The sequence below is a fragment of the Schistocerca serialis genome, chromosome 1, assembly GCF_023864345.2.
Source record: "Schistocerca serialis cubense isolate TAMUIC-IGC-003099 chromosome 1, iqSchSeri2.2, whole genome shotgun sequence".
Taxonomy (NCBI): Eukaryota; Metazoa; Arthropoda; class Insecta; order Orthoptera; family Acrididae; genus Schistocerca; species Schistocerca serialis.
In genome coordinates, this window is record NC_064638.1 from 636016215 (window position 1) to 636037585 (window position 21371).

The 21371-nt window shown below is 37.4% G+C and overlaps 1 protein-coding gene across 3 annotated transcripts in view; it reads left to right on the forward strand.

Moving 5' to 3' along the window:
• LOC126478644 (spermine oxidase) overlaps positions 1 to 21371 on the forward strand; it is a 174222-nt gene that overhangs the window by 91636 nt on the left and 61215 nt on the right. For all 3 annotated transcript variants that reach the window (XM_050103720.1, XM_050103718.1, XM_050103719.1), the window contains exons 4-5: positions 4753 to 4975; positions 9795 to 10043. In XM_050103720.1, coding sequence (XP_049959677.1) covers positions 4753 to 4975; positions 9795 to 10043 — 472 coding nt within the window. The remainder of the gene's footprint in view (positions 1 to 4752; positions 4976 to 9794; positions 10044 to 21371) is intronic.

The following is a 21371-nucleotide window of genomic DNA, read 5'->3' on the forward strand; positions in this document are numbered from 1 at the left end:
GCAAAAAAACGATACCGGAAGTCAGCATACCACGGCGTTTGTTCTGTATAGCCCGTCGTAACTTTTTTATTGTTTCACAGTACATGTCTTGATTAATGGTCGTACCACGTTCCATGAATTCAACCAACAACACCCCTTTGGCATCCCAAAACACCGTTGCCATCAGTTTTCTGGCAGAAAAATCTTGCGAGGCTTTTCTTGGTTTGGTAGGCGAATTTGAATGTGCCCACATCTTTGATTGTTCTTTTGTCTCAGGGTTCACGTACTTAATCCAGGTTTCGTCACCGGTCACGATTCTGTTTAACAATGGTTCTCCTTCGTCCTCATAACGTGACAGAAAGTCTAATGCAGAGGCCATTCTTTGAGTTTTGTGGTGGTCGGTAAGAATTTTGGGCACCCATCGTGCACAGAACTTATGGTAACCCAATCTTGCTGTCACTATCTCGTACAAGAGAGTCTTAGAAATCTGTGGAAAACCAGTAGACAACTCCGACATTGAGAAACGTCGATTTTCATGAACTTTTGCATCAACTGTCTGAACGAGTTCGTCAGTCACCAATGATGGTCTACCACTCCTCTCTTCATCATGAACATTTTCTCGTCCACTTTTAAATAAACGTACCCATTCACGGACAACTCCTTCACTCAAAACTCTTGGTCTGTACACGGCACAAAGCTCACGATGAATAGCTGCTGCAGAATATCCTTTGGCTGTAAAAAACCTTATGACAGCACGCACTTCACATTTGGCGGGGTTTTCTATTGCAGCACACATTTCAAACTGCCACAAAAACTAAACTAGCGCAGGTACGACGTTCACTCGACCACGGCTTGATGCCGACTGACCTGTTGAGTGCGTGAACGCACAGATGGCGTCGCTACTCCCCCCACAACCCGCACTGTGACCAATCGGAGGTTACTTTCTGAACTGCCCTCGTAAGATTCAGTATTTATTGATGTAAAAACATTTTCTTTGAAAAATATCGCTGTAATCAGGTAAATAAAATTTATCACAAAAATCTGTCGATTTTGGTTTTGACAAGCTTTCAGTATCTATTCTCACATGAGCTCCACTATTTTTTAGGAAACTTTGTGACTTTACTGTGTTGAAGTCCATTTCTTTGAATACTAATACTTACCTACTGTTACCATTACTTGGAACAGATTGAGAGTTAGAAAGAACCTTTTGTGCACACCACACAATCTCCATTATCAGGGATGGATATCTCATTCCTCTCTAGCACTTTCTGTAATGATGAAAGAATAAACTCAGACCTCAGAAGACAAGCATCATTCATTCCAATGTCCACCACAATTTGCAGTATGTTGCACCTTGTTCTCCCAGTGACTGCTAGAATAGCTTCTTCAGCACTCTGAATGTGGCCTTGAAGCATACACACAAGGTGCACAGTGTGATCATGCACATCCTTTGCTGCCATTTCCCTAAGGGGTAAGATTATTCATTGTATATTTGAATTTATGATGAGTAACAGCTCCCTACTCTGTATCAGAATGAATGTTTCACTCTGCAGCTGAGTTTGCTCTGACTCAGTTCAATCTGGTTCAATCTCTTTATTCATCTGTTAACAATACACATGGTATAATGTAGTCCATTACAATATAGTTTCTTATACTTAATTTGTTTCAAAAACTTGGATAATAAATACAAATATTTTAAATCAGTATATATAAATAATATAACTATGAATATAATAGAGGGAAACATTCCACGTGGGAAAAATATATCTAAAAACAAAGATGATGTGACTTGCCAAACGAAAGCGCTGGCAGGTCGATAGACACACAAACAAACACAAACATACACACAAAATTCAAGCTTTCACAACCAACGGTTCCTTCATCAGGAAAGAGGGAAGGAGAGGGAAGGACAAAAGGATGTGAGTTTTAAGGGAGAGGGTAAGGAGTCATTCCAATCCCGGGAGCGGAAAGACTTACATCAGGGGGAAAAAAGGACAGGTATACACTCGTGCACACACACATATCCACCCGCACATACACAGACACAAGCAGACATTTGAAAAATGTGTGTGTGTGTGAGTGTATACCTGTCCTTTTTTCCCCCTGATGTAAGTCTTTCGGCTCCCGGGATTGGAATGACTCCTTACCCTCTCCCTTAAAACCCACATCCTTTCGTCTTTCCCTCTCCTTCCCTCTTTCCTGATGAAGCAACCGTTGGTTGCAAAAGCTTGAATTTTGTGTGTATGTTTGTGTGTCTATCGCCCTGCCAGCGCTTTCGTTTGGTAAGTCACATCATCTTTGTTTTTAGATAAATAATATAACTTTTACATATTCAGATATTCTTCAATGTTATAAAAACTGTGTGTTAGTAAAAATTGTTTAAGATCTACCTTGAATTTATGAAATTCTTTAATTTTCTTTATTGTAGAAGGCAATGCACTAAAAGGTATTTTGGGCTGGTAGTTTACACTTTTTTGGTAAAACACTCCTTTGTGGGTGTCTCTGTGAAAATCATCTCTGTTCCTTGTTTCATGGTTATGAACCTGATTATTTAATGTTGAAAATTCCTGGTGAGTTTTCAGAAAACATACACATTCATAGATGAATAAGCTAGGAAGAGTCATTATTTTAAATTCTTTAAATATTTTCCTGCATGACACTCTGCTGGGAACCCCTTCCATTATTCTAATAGCCCTTTTCTGAACTTTGAAAGCTTCTTTTGCCATACCTGTATTTCCTCAGAAGATCACACCATATCTAAGCAAACTTCATATAAGCGTAATAGGCACACAGCAATGATTCAGTGTTGCAACATTCCCGAAGCATTCTTAACACATAACAGCATTTACTTAGTTTTTTACTCAAAACTTCTAGATGCTTTTCCCATCTCAAGTGCTCATCCAGCAATATAACTAGGAATTTTGTGTATGGTGCTTGTGCAATGAAGCTTCCTGGCAGATTAAACTGTGTGCCAGGCTGAGACTCAGTCTCTTTATATTTGACAGTTTTGGGCAAATGCTCTACTGACTGAGCTACCCCAGAATGCCTCATGATCTCTCACAGCACTACTTCCACTGGTACTTCACCTACTGTCTTCCAAAGTTTCCATAAGCTCTCCTGTGAAACTTGCAGGAATGGCTCTGCTGGAAGAAAGGGAATTGCAGAGACATGGTTTAGCCACAGACCGGGGGAATGCTTGTCCTACAAGTTTTGCAGGAGAGCATTTGTGATATTTGGAAGGTAGGATTTGAGATACTGATAGAAGCAGAGCTGTGAGGACAGCTCATGAATTGTGCTTGGGTAGCTGGTAGAGCAGTTGCCTGCAAAAGGTGAAGGTCGTGAGTTCGAGTCTTAGTCTGGCACACAGTTTTAATCTGCCAGGAAGTTTCATATCAGTGGACACTTCACTTCAGAATGAAAATTTCTTCAGTACGCTTGTTTGCCAGCTGCTTGAATACTGCTCAGCAGTGTGGGATCTGTACCAGATAGGGTTGATAGAGGAGATAGAGAGGATCCAACAGAGAGCAGCGCGCTTCATTCCAGGATCATTTAGTAATCGTGAAAGTGTTACGGAGATGATAGATAAACTCCAGTGGAAGACTCTGCAGGAGAGACGCTCAGTAGCTCGGTACGGGATTTTGTTGAAGTTTCGAGAACATACCTTCACCGAAGAGTCAAGCAGTATATTGCTCCCTCCTACGTATATCTCACGAAGAGACCATGAGGATAAAATCAGAGAGATTAGAGCCCACACAGAGGCATAACGACAATCCTTCTTTCCACGAACAATACAAGACTGGAATAGAAGGGAGAACTGATAGAGGTACTCAAGGTACCCTCCGCCACACACCGTCAGGTGACTTGCGGAGTATGGATGTAGATGTAGATGTAGAAACACCCCCCAGGCTGTGGCAAGCCATATCTCTACAATATCCTTTCACCTAGGTGCGCTAATCCTGCAAGTTTCGCAGGAGAGCTTCTCTGAATTTGGGAAGGTAGGAGATGAGATCTTGGCAGAAGTAGAGCTGTGAGGATGGGTTGTAACTCCCTACATGTGATCCAGCAGGCTGATCAATAGATGAAGTGGTGTTACTGGCTTGGTTAAGTTGCAGTGGAAGGTAGCACATTGAAATTGCTGGTTAGTGGATGAGTGTAATTGTCTTCTCCTGCACAGTGCCTTGTGATGTACTGTGGACATTCCACTGACACTCAAGTGGACAAGTGTTGATGGATTAATTCCTGGAGAGGAAACAGTAACAACTGGAGAGGATAGTACTCCTAGGTACCTTTGCTAACTCTGGTACATGTCATCTAGCGCGGTGCCCAACACACGCATTGGATGCAACTTTCTGTTGCTTGACATCAGTCAGAGCACTTTTCTGATCAACTGTCTGTAATAAATGCTGCTGTTGACAAAGACAAAAAGCTCAGCATTTTACTCTAACTGGGTGTAGCAACATTAGGTATTTGTTTTTAAAAAATTATTAACTGTGAGACTACTGGTTGAAAATTCCTGTGGAAATAATGAATGAGTCGTAGGTATCCACTGTGAGGTTACTTACTGCTGTGGAACTGGCTAAATGTTGTCAAATAGAGCATTAATCAAGATTATTTTCCTGTTTCTAGTGTTGTGGTAAATATTCATGTGTGTGCTGTTAATAAATTGTTGAAAACTGTGCAATTATACTCACACATATGACTGCCAAAGAGCAAATTGAAAGTTATTAGCCAAATTAGTATTTCATTTTCACCATAACATTTAATTTTTGTAAGATTTCAGAGACAAATTACGCAACCAGGATTAATTTCTGCCGAAGATCTACCTCTTGCATATTCTGTCCTCGAGTGGTATTCAAAATTAGAAAAATCGATTGATGGTTCTGATAACTGGTTCCAAACATCTGGAAAGGGTCTCACAGAGTACTGGGAATGTGAAGGAAATCAGCTTTGGGCCTGGAAACATGGAGGCTACAGAAACATTTTGGATGTTTTGATGGTTAGTGTTTGCTGTTAAAACTGTTATTCCATTACAATACAACTTGAGTTAATGTTCCGTGTATTTCTTATTATTTAGAGCACTTTCCTCTGAATATCATGGTTGGTTAGTTTATGTTCCATGTGTCATCTGCATGCTAAATTGTAAAAAAAAAAGGAGAGAGAGAGAGAGAGAGAGAGAGAGAGAGAGAGAGAGAGAGAGAGAGAGAGAGGAGAAAAGAAGACATTTACATGTGAGTCAGTAATTTCTATCATCACCTTTTACACATTATGATAATATAAATGCTTCTATGGAAAAAAGGGAGTTGTCAAGGAGAAACTTTTTCAATGTATTTTCAAATTTTACTTTTCTGTGCATCAGATGTTTTGTATCATTAGGTAAATGATCAAAACTTTTGGTTCCAGCATTGTGACTCCTTTTTGTGCTAAAGACGACCTCAATGTGGTGTAATTAAGACCATGTTTTTCTTCTCATTTTGTAATTATGTAGGAGGTGCATCCAGATAGTAAGTTTATGAATGTTGTTTCCTTTAAAGTAGACAATTTAGTGGGGAAAATTGTGCATGTGCAACAGATCTATGATGTGACAATCATATGCTGGCTGGACGGGTCCCACCTGCAGAAACAAAACAGGAGTGCCTGGAAATGGTGTCTCATATTCCTTCTACTGCTACCTGCAAGGTTTGATCAGTGATAAGGTTCCTTAATGCACAAAACCTAATGCCATCGAAATTCAGTGTCAGCTCTGTCAGGTGCATGGGCAGGACACCATCAGCAAATGGACAGTGTGTCGCTGTTGTGCCGGTAGGCTTTTTCCAAAGGTTGTCAAAGTGTCCATGGTGAAGAGTGTGAGTGGGTGACCATCCCTCATCAATGGTCACCTGGTTGAGCTGATATAGCAGCACATCCTGGAGAACTGTCACTTCACAATTACAGAGCTCAGCATCATTTGCTGCAGATATCATGATCCTTGTTGCATGAAATGGTCACTGAACACCTGCAGTTCAAGAAATTGTGTACCAGGTGGGTGCCGAAAAACCAGACACACGAGCACAAAGCAAAACACTCTGGAACAGCACTGACATTTCTGTAGTGGTACCTGAACTGCTCCAAGTGATTTCCATCTTTTCTTGCAGATCAAGAAATTCTTGTCCTCTATCCAGTGTTTTGACCATGTTGAAGAGTGGAAGATGACTGTCACATGCTGGGTCAATTTACAGGAGCAGACTTCTATGACACAGGAATGTAAAAGTTGATCCCACAGTATGACAAGTGTCTCAGTTCTTTTGGTGACAAAAAATACCATAAACATTGCTGTACCTGTTGCCAATAAAGTTTTTAATGTAACTATGTTGTCTTTGTTTTAAAATGTAGGGAAACTTACTTTCTGGATGCACCTCATACGGCATTGTTCCTTTTGAACTACAGTGGATATTTTTGAAACAACTTCATGGGGGGTAAATATATTGTGGAACAGTAGTCGAAATACCTGACACCATAAACAGATGTCTGCGAGATATTATAGCAGAGAGGTTCAAACTATTTGTACATACATAAATGTTGTTATAGTCATGTGCATAAAATGCTTATCCCTGTATCTGTTGCCTTGTGTTCTGCATTTGGAGGGTATCTTATTTGCTGTTTTTGTTTATTGAGTCTGTCTTATTTAGTGTATGACAAATAATCAGTCATCCATTGCAGCAAACAAATCCTTTAGGCACAGCTTAAGGCTTGTTTTCAGAATGAATCTTCTGCTCTGCAGCAGAAATTGCATTATTTAGAAATTTCTTCTCAGTTTATAACTGTGTGCCAGCTTAGAACTCAAACCCATGCACTGCAAGCAAAGTGTTTCCTGTTTTGAAACTTTCTGGTAGGTTAAAGCTTTGTTGAACATATGCAGGAGGACGTCAGATAAGATTAAAGCGAATGAGAGAGACACTGGCAGAATTAAATTTTGAGGGTCAGTTGGTAAGAGGACTGGTTTCACAATAGGGTCCCATTGCATCACACAGCTGTAATCTATCAATGACGCAGTATGCACTCAACTGCAGACAGAAAGATTCAGTCAGTAAACAGCTCTTAGACTGTGTCCAAGACATTTTTTCTCTGTAATATCATTTTCTCCAGCTGTGTTAGACTGGCCAAGTATACAGTACAGCTTCTGTAAAGGTTGAAAAGTATGAGAAAAACACTGGCAGCATTAAGCTTAGAAGGCAGATCATGAGTTGTGAATTAATAGCTGCCAGTAAAAGCAGTGTTCACAAAATGTGACATTACTGGTGCAGGTTCCAGTCTAACACATAGTTTTAATTATGTGGAAGTTTCATTTAATCAGTTCTACATAATGTTCACTTGTATTCAACACTGCTAGCTGTGAAAACTCCCCTCCCCCCCCCCCCCCCCCCCCCTCAAGAGGCAGAATTAGTCCTATTCACAGATTATATAAGCATTGCTATGAAGCTAAGCAAAGAAGCATCAACAGAGATGTAGTGAATGATATTTTTGTGAAAGTTATTGAATGGTATTGCACAAATGGGCTAGCTTTAAACTTTGAAAAATGCAGTATAGCAACAATAAATAACAAACAACGTAGAAAGTTGTAAGTGCTTAGGTTTGCACACTGATGAAAACTTAAACTGGATAAATCATACAGCAGACCTGCTAAATGTTTAGCTTCACCTACTTTTGCCATAAGAACAATTGACAACTTCGTGGATATAGAAGTCAGTAAGTTAACATATTTTGCATATTTCCATTCATTGATGTCTTATGGAATAATATTCTGGTATAACTCCTCGATTAGGCAAAAGGCATTCATTTCACAAAAGAAAGTAGTTAGGATTATGTGTGGAGTTCACACATGGTAGGCCTACATGTTGCTTGTGTATCTTTAAACAGATGGGAATATTAACCACACACCCACAGGACAGCATACTCATTCACTTCCAAATTTTTTTATCGACAACCTATCTAAGTTTGAGAATAACAGACATATTCAAAAATACAAATGCTAGAAAAATGATTTGCATTACCCTTTAATGTATATAAATTTGGCACAGAAAGGGGTGAAAAATGCAGTTATAAATCACTTTGACGATCTTCCCATGGAAATAAAATGCTGACATATAGCAGAAGTGTTTTCAAATGCAGTTTAAAGAAGTTTATCCTTAATTACTTCTTTTACAGTGTAGAGGAATTCTTCAGTAGAGGTGATTAGTCATTAAAAACCTGTAATTACCAGCATGTAGCAAACTAAATATTACTTTTTTTGGTTGTGTGTAAGTCTTCATTTGTTGTGTTGACACATTCCACATCATAGCTTTTATTGTGAATTTGATCTGTGGAACAAGCTGTTTACATTAAGAATGAAAACACACATTACCCTGGTGTAATATTCATGTGTATTTCAGTCATAATGTATAAAATATTCTACCAAGAACTGATGAAACAGTCAATCATTGCAGATACTAACTTACTAGCTAACTAACCAACTGCCATCTCTTCCACAAGTAAAGCCTTAATTTTTTGAATCTCGTATATTCCTAGCATTTCATTGTTGACCCTCCTGTCATGTTCTCATGTTCTGTCTTCCTGGACCAAAGCTGCTGGTTAACCTTTTCACTTATTCCTAATCATTAATTAACCTTGTAACATTTCCATACCTTTTGCTTCATAATACAATTTTATTATCTGTACCTGAAAATATCCTCATAAGATAGGTGTAGGAAAAAAAAAGTATTTTTGAATCATTGGTAACTATTCAGTCAGAATATCTGTAGACTACACAGGAAGTGAAATAGGGTAAATGTGAATAAAGCAAACATCGCATGCGAGAAGTTTATTCATTCTTATATATATAAAGTAGTCACCAAAGTAATTGTTGTACCAGGAGAAAAAAAATGAAACAAATTTGGGACTCAGTGGAAAGTGAACACCAAATTTTATAATCTGTAGCCAGCTGGCATAATATTATAATTGTGCAATGGAATGTAATAGAGATGAAAGTACTCACTTGATACGACAGAGGTGACTACATTTTGCCTCCACAGGTTCCACCCATCCTTAGTAAGGACTCATTTAGTTTTAAATATTTATAGTTACCACTGAATGTCTATTTTGCTATAGTAGTAATATAAAGTATGGGCAGGTGCTGTGTTTTGTACATTTGGAATGTCAGTATCTAGTACCTTTCACATGCTCAGCTCTAGCTGATTTTCTTCTGTGCCAGTTAAGGAAAAAATTCACTGTGCAAATATTAAAAGCAACACAAGTTAAGTCATAACAACAGTTAGTTCAGAAATAATTTAAAAGTATGAATACTGAATATCCAAAAGTTAAGTGTGAAGATTGCTTTCATTACTATACCAATTAATTTTTCTTACGAAATACATCTGCACCATAGTGGAAAATAGGGAGTTATTTTTCTTAGCTATTTATCCATACTAAGTGACATAAATCAGAAACACATTATGAGACTAAACAGTGGTTGAGAGATGCAAAAACTGGGTCATCAAATTGGTATTTGGTAATGCCAATCTTTTTAAAGCAGCTATTTTTTCTGTGTTGTTGCATGTTTAATATTTTATTAGTTTACAGTAAAGCAACTATCTTGGATTGAAATGAATAAATGTTTTTTTTTTCACTTTTGTATTGAATAAATGTTATTGTCACTTTTGTATTGAAATCTATAGAACATTGTGTGACATGAACAGAAAGAGAGAGAAAGAAAGAGAGAGAGAGAGAGAAGCTTTTTTTAATAACAATTATTTAACACTTATATTTGTTCATAAATAATAATCCTTTTCTGGGAAATTTTCCAGAAAAAGTATCCAAATCCTGACCAAGAACTTCCTTTGAAGGAACGTTTACAACTTAGTAAGGAAGTAACCAAAATTGAATGGGATTCATTGCCTAATGAAATGAGAGGGAAAGTTATTGTCAGTTGTCTTGATGGATCACAGTATATTGCAGATCACGTTATTGTGACTGTTTCTCTTGGTGTGCTTAAGGCACAAGCAAAGGCAATGTTCAGTCCCCCATTACCTGCTTACAAGCTGAATGCTATTAAGGTGAGTTCACTGACATGTTCTTTATAATTATTGATGTTTCATGATAACAAAAGCAAAAATTATCTTCAGGACACTATAAAAATTTGAAACATACACTTGTTTATCATCTAATTTAAGCTATAAACAAAAAAATACAGCATTGCATACATGCTTAGATAAATGCAAAGAATGTGCTTATCAGTCTTCAGAACTGGAACAGTTGCTGTAGTGCTTACTGGTAAAAAATGAATAGCCCTGAGCAGCCCAGGATCTATGATATTTCTGAACTGATGTGGTTTCTCAATTTGACTATGTCTGTTTTGTCACTGTCTGCTGGATGAAATGAAATACGCCTTTCTAATATTGCGGCAGTTGCACAACACGGCATATAAGCAAGACTGTTTTGGCACAAATGGGATTTTTATCTATCTAATTTACATAAATAACATGACAGAATATAATACACGAAGTACCAGTGTCTAATGCCTATTAGGTCTACTACAAGCAAAAAGTTTTATGGTAGGAAACAGTTTCACATTTCATTCATGCACTCCAGTTTCTCAAGTATAAGATCGAAAAGTAGAAGTACAAAATTGTTATATAAATTTGGAATAGTCATATTCTTCCTTATAATATGTGTGATATTCCTGTTTCTTCGCCTTACTCATTCTAACAAACAATCTAGTCATCACTAATTCTGTAAGTATTCCTGCCATTGTCAAAACTTATTCTCTGGTTAACTTCACTAACCACATCAGAATCACTGGTTTAGTTATCCTGCATTTATTCTCTGGTTAGGCAGTATTATGTGTTTGCACAACATGTTTTCCATGCTATTCCAAGAATAGAAAGTAAGTAGCTGCTAACTGGGACTGTACAACTGGCTCTTAGTAGTGTACCGATCTGGCAAAAATTTCATTTTTTTTTTGATGCACTGAGAAGATTAATATGTAATCTTTCTTACCTGTTATTCCTGTTAGTCATTTATTTCCATTCTGTTAATCTGAATCTATGGATTTTGTTAATAATTATAACAACACTGATCATTTGCACATCCAAATAAACAAACAGCGATTGGCATTTACCTGTTCAGGTTTATTCAGCTGAGTTCATATAGCCCCATCCCCTTTTGTCTACAGGAAAGTTTATTTTTATTTCTAGATGTGACAGGGATCTCCATGGCAGAGACATCGTGTAGACTAACCACACATTCAAAAATCTTCAAAAATCAACTTTTTATTGGTTCAGAAATCAACATAAGGTTTTTTCATTCAAGAATATGAATTTGGCACCCCCTGAAATTTTCGCCCTGGACAGATATCCTGGGATTTCACTCATGATTGTTATTTTGGTCTTTTCTCATGAGCTCATGCTCTCTTGGATATTTTTACATTTCTTTGAAACATGAGAGGCATACTTTATTTTTCTCACAGTTTCTGCAGAAGTACAAAGTTATGAACTTAGACAATGCTTTGCTACACTTCTGTGTTCGATCAGTGTGTAACTTACATTATCTGGTTGTTAACCTTTGATGGTCTTCTATCACTTCAATGTTTTGGATTACGCTCTTGTTATTGTAACAATATTATGAGAAGGAAAGTTGCTACTCACCATATAGAGGAGATGCTGAGTCGCAGATAGGCGCAACAAAAAGACTTTCACAATTAAGGCTTTTGCTAAGTGCCCTTCATTACCAATAGACACACACACACACACACACACACACACACACACACACACACACACACACACACACACACACACACACACACACGCGCACACACGCGCACACGCGCGCGACTGCAGTCTCAGGCAACTGAAACCACAGTGCAAGCAGCAGCATGAGTGCATGATGGGAGTGGTGACTGTGTGAGGGTAAGGAGGAGGCTGGGATGGGGAGGGGGAGCAATAGTATGGTGGGGGTGGCAGACAGTGAAGTGCTGCAGGTTAGACGGAGGGCAGGGGAGAGGTGGGGAGTGGGGGTGGGAGGGGGTGGGGGTGGGGGAGGAAGGTAGTGGAGAAGGAGAGAAATAAAAACACTGTGTGTGGTGGTGGAATGAAGGCTGTGTAGTGCTGGAATGGGAGCAAGGAAGGGGCTGGATGGGAGAGGACAGTGACTCAGTACCACCGAGGATTGGAGCAACTGAATTACAATCTCCACCAGGGTTTTGATTACCTATTGTTGTGCCCTGAAATGAGAAATATCCTGCCCACTATCCTTCCCACCCCTCCCACACAGGTATTCCGCTGTCCACTGAACCTGCACAATACAGTCGTCCATCCTTACACAACCCCTGCTCCCAATCCCTTACCTCATGGCTCATACCCCTGTAATAAACCTAGATGCAAGACCAGTCCAAACCTAGATGCAAGACCAGTCCAATACATCTTCCCACCACCACCACCACCACCACCACCTACTCCAGTCCAGTGACTAACATCACCTATCCCATCAAAGGCAGGGCTACCTGTAAAACCAGTCATGTGGTCTACAAGTTAAGCTGCAACCATTGTGCTGCATTCTATGTAGGCATGACAACCAACAATCTGCCTGTCCACATGAATGGCCACTGACAAACTGTGGCCAAGAAACAAGTGGACCACTCTGTTGCTGAACACACTGCCAAACATGATATCCTTCATTTCAATGACTGCTTCACAGCCTGTGCCATATGGATCTTTCCCACCAACACCAGCTTTTCTGAATTGCACAGGTGGGAACTTTCCCTGCAATAAATCCTACGTTCCCAAAACCCTCCTGGCCTCAACCTTCGTTAGCCACTGTCCTCACTCATCCAACCCCTTCCCTGCTTCCACACAGTCTTTTTATTTCTCTCCTTTTCCACTACTTCCCCCCCCCCCTCCCCCGATTCCTCACCTCCCCCTTGCCCTCCGTCTAACCTGCAGCACTTCACTGTCTGCCATCCCCACCATACTACTGCTCCCCCTCCCCATCCCAGCCTCCTCCTTACCCCAACCCAGTTGCCACTCCCATCATGCACTGCTGCTGCTGCTCGCAGTGTGGTTTCAGTTGCCTGAGACTGTAGTTGTGTGTGTGTGTGTGTGTGTGTGTGTGTGTGTGTGTGTGTGTGTATTGAAATTACAATGATCAAAGAAGTTAACCTGTTTAACTATTGGTTGGATAATGGGAAAATTGACAAAATTATAGGAACTATGTTATGAATATTATGTATACTCCTAAAGGGATTCATAAATCTCATGTAACAATCATGTTCTAAATATTGCAGCAAAAGTGGGATTAAATGGTTAAGTTGAAGTAGTAAGAGGATATGAAAAATGTCATTCCACAGAACTTCAAGCAACTTGAAGTAGCACCAACATCCCTCATTGAAATCAGTAGAATTATACAAATTCTAAAAAAACAAAGGCTCGTATGATGTTGATGGAATTTCAAACAGAATTCTGAAAAGTTATTCTAACTTAGGTATCATCCTTAGTGACGTTTATAATGAATCACTGACACAGGGAATTTTTCCACATTACATTGAATAATTTAGACAATGATGGAGAGATGGAAAATTTTAGTGAATGGAGAGAAATAACAAAGGGAGTTCCACAGTGTTAAATTTGCTACACTCCTATTGTTTACATATGTGAATAATCTCTCAGTTAATATTCAGCAAGATTTTTGCAGATAATACTGGATTTATAATAAATTCAATTTGGGACAAAGCAACAGAAGATATTGTTAATAATGTTTTGCAAAGAATTATTAAGTGGTTCTCTGAAAATGGATCCTTCCAAATTTTGAGAAAACGTACTACATTTAATTCTGTACAACAAATAGTGTCGTACCAACAATTGCTGTAGCACATGAGCAGGAGTTAATAAGTAGGGTAGAATGCTTCATATTGATGAATTCTTGAAATGGTGGAAGCATATTACTGAGCATCACAAACAAATAAGTTAAGTTACTTTTGCTTTTCATATAATTTCTAGTCTTGAAAACAAACAAATCAAACTCCTGACATATTTAATGCATTTCCACTCAGTAATGTTTTAGAAAGTAATTTTCTGGGGAAACTCATCGCTTAGAAAGAAAGTACTGTTTGCACAAAAGCAAGAAGTAAGAATAATACGATGTCTTCTCCTGTTTGTTTCTCTTCAAGGAGTTTGGCATTTTAACTGCACCATGACAATACGTATATCCACTAAGAAAAGTGATAGCAGTATCTACAATTCTAGAGGATTACCAATTATTAAAGCTGTTCAGTGACTCAGAAGTCCATCCCCGGTAGCTGAGTGGTCAGCGCGACAGAATGTCAATCCTAAGGGCCCGGGTTCGATTCCCGGCTGGGTCGGAGATTTTCTCCACTCAGGGACTGGTTGTTGTGTTGTCCTAATCATCATCATTTCATCCCCATCGATGCACAAGTCACCGAAGTGGTGTCAAATTGAAAGACTTGCACCCGGTGAATGGTCCACCCAATGGGAGGCCCTAGTCACATGATGTTTTAGACTCAGAAAGGAGTTCAGTATGCAAGCAGAAAAATTTTTCATCATTTGGCCATTAGCATAAAATGCCTGAAACAGGTAGTGAAGCAAGTTTTTAATGTAGCTTAAAATCATTTCTCCTAAACAATTTCTACTTAAAAACTGATAGCCTTCTAAAAAAAGTAAAAATAGTGATATCCATACCTACAATTATAAAGGAAAAATGGCCATAACTGCTCATTATTAAATCTGTCAGGGGCTCAGAAAGGAATTCAGTATGTCACAACAAAGATTTTTCATGATTTGCCCAATAGCATAAAATGTCTGAAACAGGTAGTGAAGCAAGTTTTTAATGTAGCTTAAAATCATTTCTCCTGACAACTCCCATTCCACAGAGGAATTTCCATTTAAAATCTGTAGCCTCTTAAAAAATTGTAAGTGTAGTGGTGTGGGTAGGATTAAAAAGTAATGTGTTCATTAATGTTAATGCTAATCATGTGTGCATATCATGTAAACTGACTCATTCCACATAATTTTGATAAAAGAATTTTTCTAGTTATCTATGTAGTTTGTAACTAATCAACCACCAAAATTAGCTAAAATGTGAACTTTTATAGCTCAGTAAACCAAACAAACAAGTTTTCCTAGTGGAAGTGGGGTTTTTCAAATCAGAAAAATCAGGGCTACAAAATTATGGCACTGAATTTTATAAATAATCAGGGCTACAAAATTATGGCACTGAATTTTATAAATAATCACCAATGAAGAATGGAACATTCTGGAATACAAAACTTTAATTAAGTATAACTGTTTAAATATGGTGTTTTTGAAAAAAGGAAGATGCTCTTAATATTATATGTGAGGTAGTGGTTGTTATATTTTAACAGTGGTGATTGGTAGCATTTAATTCAACTGTTTTGTATCCCACACATGACTCAACAATATGTCTTGAGAGACAATATGCTCATTATCAGGTTATCAAACCCAGCTCATGAGATTAAATCACTAAAAAGTTTACCAACACATTTAGAGTTATCATAAACTAAAACAAAATAAGAACCTATTGAACTGTGGGTTCTTGCCTTACATTAAATTTGTTGACTTCTGTCGGTAATTGTCCCATCTCACACTGCATCACATACCAGGCTGCATCCTCCCAATCAACTGTGGTTCCTAAAGTGTCAAGTTAATGCTTCTCCAGGTATTGGGGAGTTGTTGTGTGTTGACATGTCCAAGACATTACCGTGTAAGTACAGCTATTGGCTCAAGCATGTTGCTGTTCTATTGGTCACCTGCTTTTACTCATTTCCAAAGTTTCTAATTGGATGTTGTCATCTGTGTTGACCAGCCTCTAGTATTATTTCATCAGAGGAATATTAAGCATAATGTTAAACTAATTCTAAAAAGCTGGTAAGATATCTTGTCCCATTGACTTTCACTTGCATATTAAAAACATTGTTGTGTTTCCTTTTGTAAATGGCAATCTCCAATACTTCTAGCAAGTCGAATTCTTGTCCTTTCTTTTTTATGTGAAGAATTTCTAAATCATCATTTACTTCCTTAAGGAGATGACTGTTTCATACACATGATTTGTAACAGCTGATTTATCAGAGGTACTTAGTCTGATGCATCGTTATGTTCCTTGTAACTGATAAAATGTGTTCTTCCTGTCTATTCAATATGATTTTCATCACAGGATGTGCAATGTATTTTATAAACTCCCAATATTTTGATTTTGTTTATCTTTTTACTGGAATCACACTTCAAATTATACCTCACTAGATTATTTGTTTTGAATGCTGTTTTAGCACTGTAAGGTTCACAATCTTTTGCAAGAATGTTCCATGGTATGTCATAGAGACCAGTTTAATTTTCCCTTCATTTAGTTTCTTCTTTCTATGAGTGTTACTTTTCTTCAGAAATTTATTAACAATATCTACTTTGTAACTATTGTTGATTGCTATCTTCGTAATGATGTTTAATTCCATTTTTTAATTCTACTTGTTCATTGGCAATTGAGTGCCCTGTGTACTAAACCATGAAAGGCAGCCTCTTTATAATCCTGGTTTTTAAATTCATGAACAAGATAATTTAGTTTCTTATCACATCTGTTTAATGATGTGGGTATGTTATGCCAAAACTATGAAAAAGCATGGCATACTTCCCCAGGCATGTGGCATTTGAAACTGAACTTGACAGACTGTCGTACCAAGTTATTAAGAAACTAAGTGGGGCAGTACTCATTGCAGTGATTTCAAAGCAGCAGTGAATGCTCAGTCCAACAGCAGAGAACAGCCTGGCCAAGGACAGTAATTGAAAAATTAGGGGAGGACCTGGATGAAATAGAAGTAGCAATGACACAAACAGAAGTGAGTTTTGTGGATGTTCTGCAGTGCCATGAGCAGCTAAGGCTGCGGCATGCTCTTGTGACATCACGCAAAGTGGGCAAGGGTTGGCGTGGCACTGCGCTGAAAGAATCGAGACAAACAGCCTGTAATCTTTGTCAAACAGTTTTTCAGAATCTGTTCTGTAAAAAATAATTGATTTCTGAAATACTTGTAGCTTTATATGCCAGCTACATGCTGAAGTGCCCATCATTTCGATAATGGTCATAACTATTGTCGTATTTCACATATGAGCATCAAATTTGAGAACATTCCAATCAAAAATAAGGGTCTCTATGAATTTGTATTTGGTGCATATTATACATTCTGTTGCTGAGTATGAAGTACAGATGAGATTGTGAAATTTTTATAAAACTTGGGATAATTATCTGCCTCCAATCTTGAAAAAATTGAACATCTGCATCAAGTTCACTTCTGATCGCTGGCATGTGGGAATGAAATATTCATAACACCTCTCATATCTCATAAACTGCTGGAGATATTTAAATTAGATTTTTGGCAAATGATACCACACAAAGAGGAGAGTACTTTGCCGTATGGTTAAAATAAGGAACTTTATCTATCGCGATAAAGCAGAAGCTGTAGTTTACAATTTTTTTTTACTGGTAATGTAATTGCTTAAGACTTATCAATAGCCAGTGAAAATGTACAAGCACGGGATGTAAATAATATTACAATATACATGATAAAACAGGGTACATTTGTAAAAAATACACTGTGATAAACTACAGCCTTTCTGGACCAGACGACTCTTATTTGCACTCACTTGAAAAATTCTGCACTAATACTGTGTATAGTATTAAATTCCTCTCTTTTCAGTATTCTAAATAAAATAATGTTTAATTTTGCAGGTTTACATTTGCAAGTTTAATAAAAGTTAGTGTATAAAAGTTAGCATCTATGCCTATGAACAAAGAAATTGTATTGCTCAACAGTTTGAGAATTGTTGCATTTAACTCCTTGTTAATACACTGCCTATTTATGTGGTAGCTGTTTATAGAGCTCCCTCGGGAAAGCTGAGTACATTTCCAAGCAAACAATCACTTTTAACTCACCTGTTCTCAGAAACAAAAACAATCATGCTCTATTATTGTAATGTAAATTTTCTTTCCTGTAAAAATGTGGCAGATTTTGAGCATGTAATGAGCTGAATGCAGTTGTTTTTCTCACAAGAGTTGCAAAGAACTTTACAAGCCTGCAGACAAAGGAATTAGCAACATATATGTAAGCGAAATTTTAGGTCTTCCTGACCATGATGGTGAGCAAGACACAAAGGATTTTTTCAACCTCCTCAGAATGTTCAATCTATATTGTAGCAATAGAAATGCCACACATGATGGAGCATGTATAGATAATATCATGTTAACTTTGATAGGGATTTGTACACTGTCACTGGGGTATTTGCAGACCATAATCCAATACTCCTCACACTCAACCAAAACAAAACTGAAGGACTCCTCTCCAACACAGGTGCCAATGCTAAGGAAAAGGTAATCTGGGTTAGAGGGCAGAAGGAAGAAGTAGTAAACCAGTTCATTCAGAAACTCAGAGATATTAAGTGGGACTGCATACATAACTGTCAAGTGGGAATAAATGAAACTGAAACTGCTTTTGAGAACGTCATTAAAATTTATTTAGATTTGTGGTATTCTTGTTCTCCTCTTATAAAAATCAATCATAAAAGCCAACCTATAAAGAAAAACATTAAGTGGTACACATATGAACTTACCAATACGAGGGAAAATATGTTATCGTTGTTCCACATGTATAAAAATTCTCTTAAAGATGGAACGGAGCAGAAAGATGAATTGTACAAATCATATCTTGAATGTAAGAGAACCTACAGAATTAAGCTTAGAATTGCAAAAAGTACAGCATACGAAAGATACATTGAAGGGGCTCCTAATAAGTGCAAAGCTGCATGGAATGTTGTTGCACAAGAGCATTACAGGAATGATGAAAATAGCATAGCTCTTGACTCGGATAAAGTTAATCATTTTTTCATGGACTCTGTAAGTGATATTAGGAACAATATTAAAACAACAACCACTAATGCAAGTGATCTACTTAAGCAACAACAACCTGCAAACAATACCTTTAAATGGAGGACAATCACACCCACTGAGATTACAAAGGCAGTGGCAAAGTTCTCAAACTCCAAGAGCATGGACTACTCTTGGTTGTCCAATTACACAATTAAAAAAACAGTGCATATAATTAGTGAACCATTGGCCTTTCTGTTTAATAGGTGTCTAGAGTTTGGAGTCTATCCTACAACTCTACAAATATCGAAAGTTGTCCCAGTGTATAAAAAAGGGGACAAACATGATTTCAAAAATTACTGACCAGTTTCAATAACTCCCATTTTCTCGAAAATATTTGAATGTCTTATTTATAACCAACTAAACTACTACTTTGAGTCGCATAACTTACTCTGTAATAGTCAATTTGGCTTCTGCAAGGGAAGAAATACCACCACTGCTGTTTTTTCAATTGTGAATGAAGTAATAACAGCCTTCGAGAATAAAAATAAAGCCTCACTTCTTTTATATGATTTAAGTAAGGCATTTGACTGCATTTCTCATGATATCTTACTTGCTAAACTCAAATTCTATGAAGTACAAGACTCTGCATTGGCAGTAATTGAATCATACCTAAACAATAAGAAGCAGTTTGGCTCTGTCAGAATCAGAAGTTAAGACATGGGTCCCACAAGGTTCTGTCTTTGGGCCCTTCTTTTTTATAATTGTAGTCAATGATTTACCCCATTGTAACCCCAATACTGTTATTTGTTATGCTGATGACACAACTTTGCTTGCTCAGCATGAGAACATATCAGTTCTGCAAGATATGATGCAAGATGGCCTGAAAGCAGCACTAAATTGGTTCTCATCAAATACACTGCTTTTCAATCCTGATAAAAACCAACAGATTATACTAGGATTGTCAAAAGAGGTAGAGGTGAAAGCAGTTAACATTCTAGGAATTCATGTAGATTCTAAGTTAACGTGGGAAACACACATCAACCATATCTGCGCAAAATTGTCTTGAGTTACGTATTTAATGTGGAAACTGAGGAGCCTGTTGACAAAAGAATATTTAAGAGTTATTTATTTTGGACTGTTTCAGTCACATATAGAGTATGGGCTGCTGATATGGGGACACTCTCTTCACATCACTGAAGTTCTAAAAATTCAGAAGAAAGTGATAAGGGCAATGAGCAATTCTGGTAGATCAGAGCACTGCCGGCCACTGTTCATTCAGCTGAAAATATTAACAGTTATTAATCTTTATATGTACACCTCAGCATTGTATGAAAAAAACAATATAGCAGATTTTGAAATGAGGGAAAACATACACCACCATAATACCAGAGGCAAAACAAAATTAGACATACCTAGGCACAGGCTGACAAAAACAGAGAATTCCCATCTAATCAATAGTCTAAAAATATTTAATAAACTCCCATTTTCCTCTCAGTCGGCTCACATAAGTAGCTTCAGGAGCAAACTTCTAAACTGGTTACTAATCAATCCTTTTTACAATATAGCAGAATTTATGAATATAAAATTAATCAACATTAATTTTTAAGGATTTCATTATGTGATGTCACTTGCTTATGTTATGGTTTATGTTATCATCTATGGGCACTATTTGCAATGCTCATTTAGCTTTAAGGTACTATTCAAGGAAAGTGTTATATGATATCCATGTAAATTGCCTATTCCACCTCAGGTGATCAATGGTGAATAAAGAATCTGAATCTGAATCTGTTCAAAATGCATGCTGTAAGCCGTGCAAACAACAGTAGTTTTATCAATAGGACCTGTATGTAAGTCAACAGTGAAAATCTGCAAACCTTCAGCAGACATTTGCAGCAGTTGGAATGGGACAATGCAGCAAGCTAAAAATGTCAATAATAAATTTAACCTATTTCTAGATTAATTTGTTCCATTGTTTGAAGCTGTATTTCCTAAGAGTATTTCATTGAGTGTCTACCTAAGTGACTGCAGGTGACAGTGATTCACTAAGGGACTCAAGCTATCCTGTAAAACAAAGGTAATGACATGAAGAATTCTATTAAAGTACAGGACAAAGGACACTACAATTCACATTTGCACTTTAGTAACTCCAGAGACAGATCAGAAATCACTGCTGGTGACTACAGCAAGTTTAATTCTTTTTAATATGTAGGCAAAATACTGCAACATGAGAATTGTAGTCCTCAGCATGCTTAAAATAATATAATTATTAATAGTTTATGTTAATGTAGGATGTATAAAACACGAGAAGCAATGAACAATAATTTATTTAAGTCAAACATGTGTACATGTACTTCCTGAAAAAGCTGTTACAAAATCCAGGGCACAACCTGGTTCCATTACAGAAATACAATTATCACAATTACCATCTTAAAAGGCAGCAAGCCTTTTCTACATTCAGTGGAATTACACAGAATGATTGATTTGTTGTACACATTTGATATACT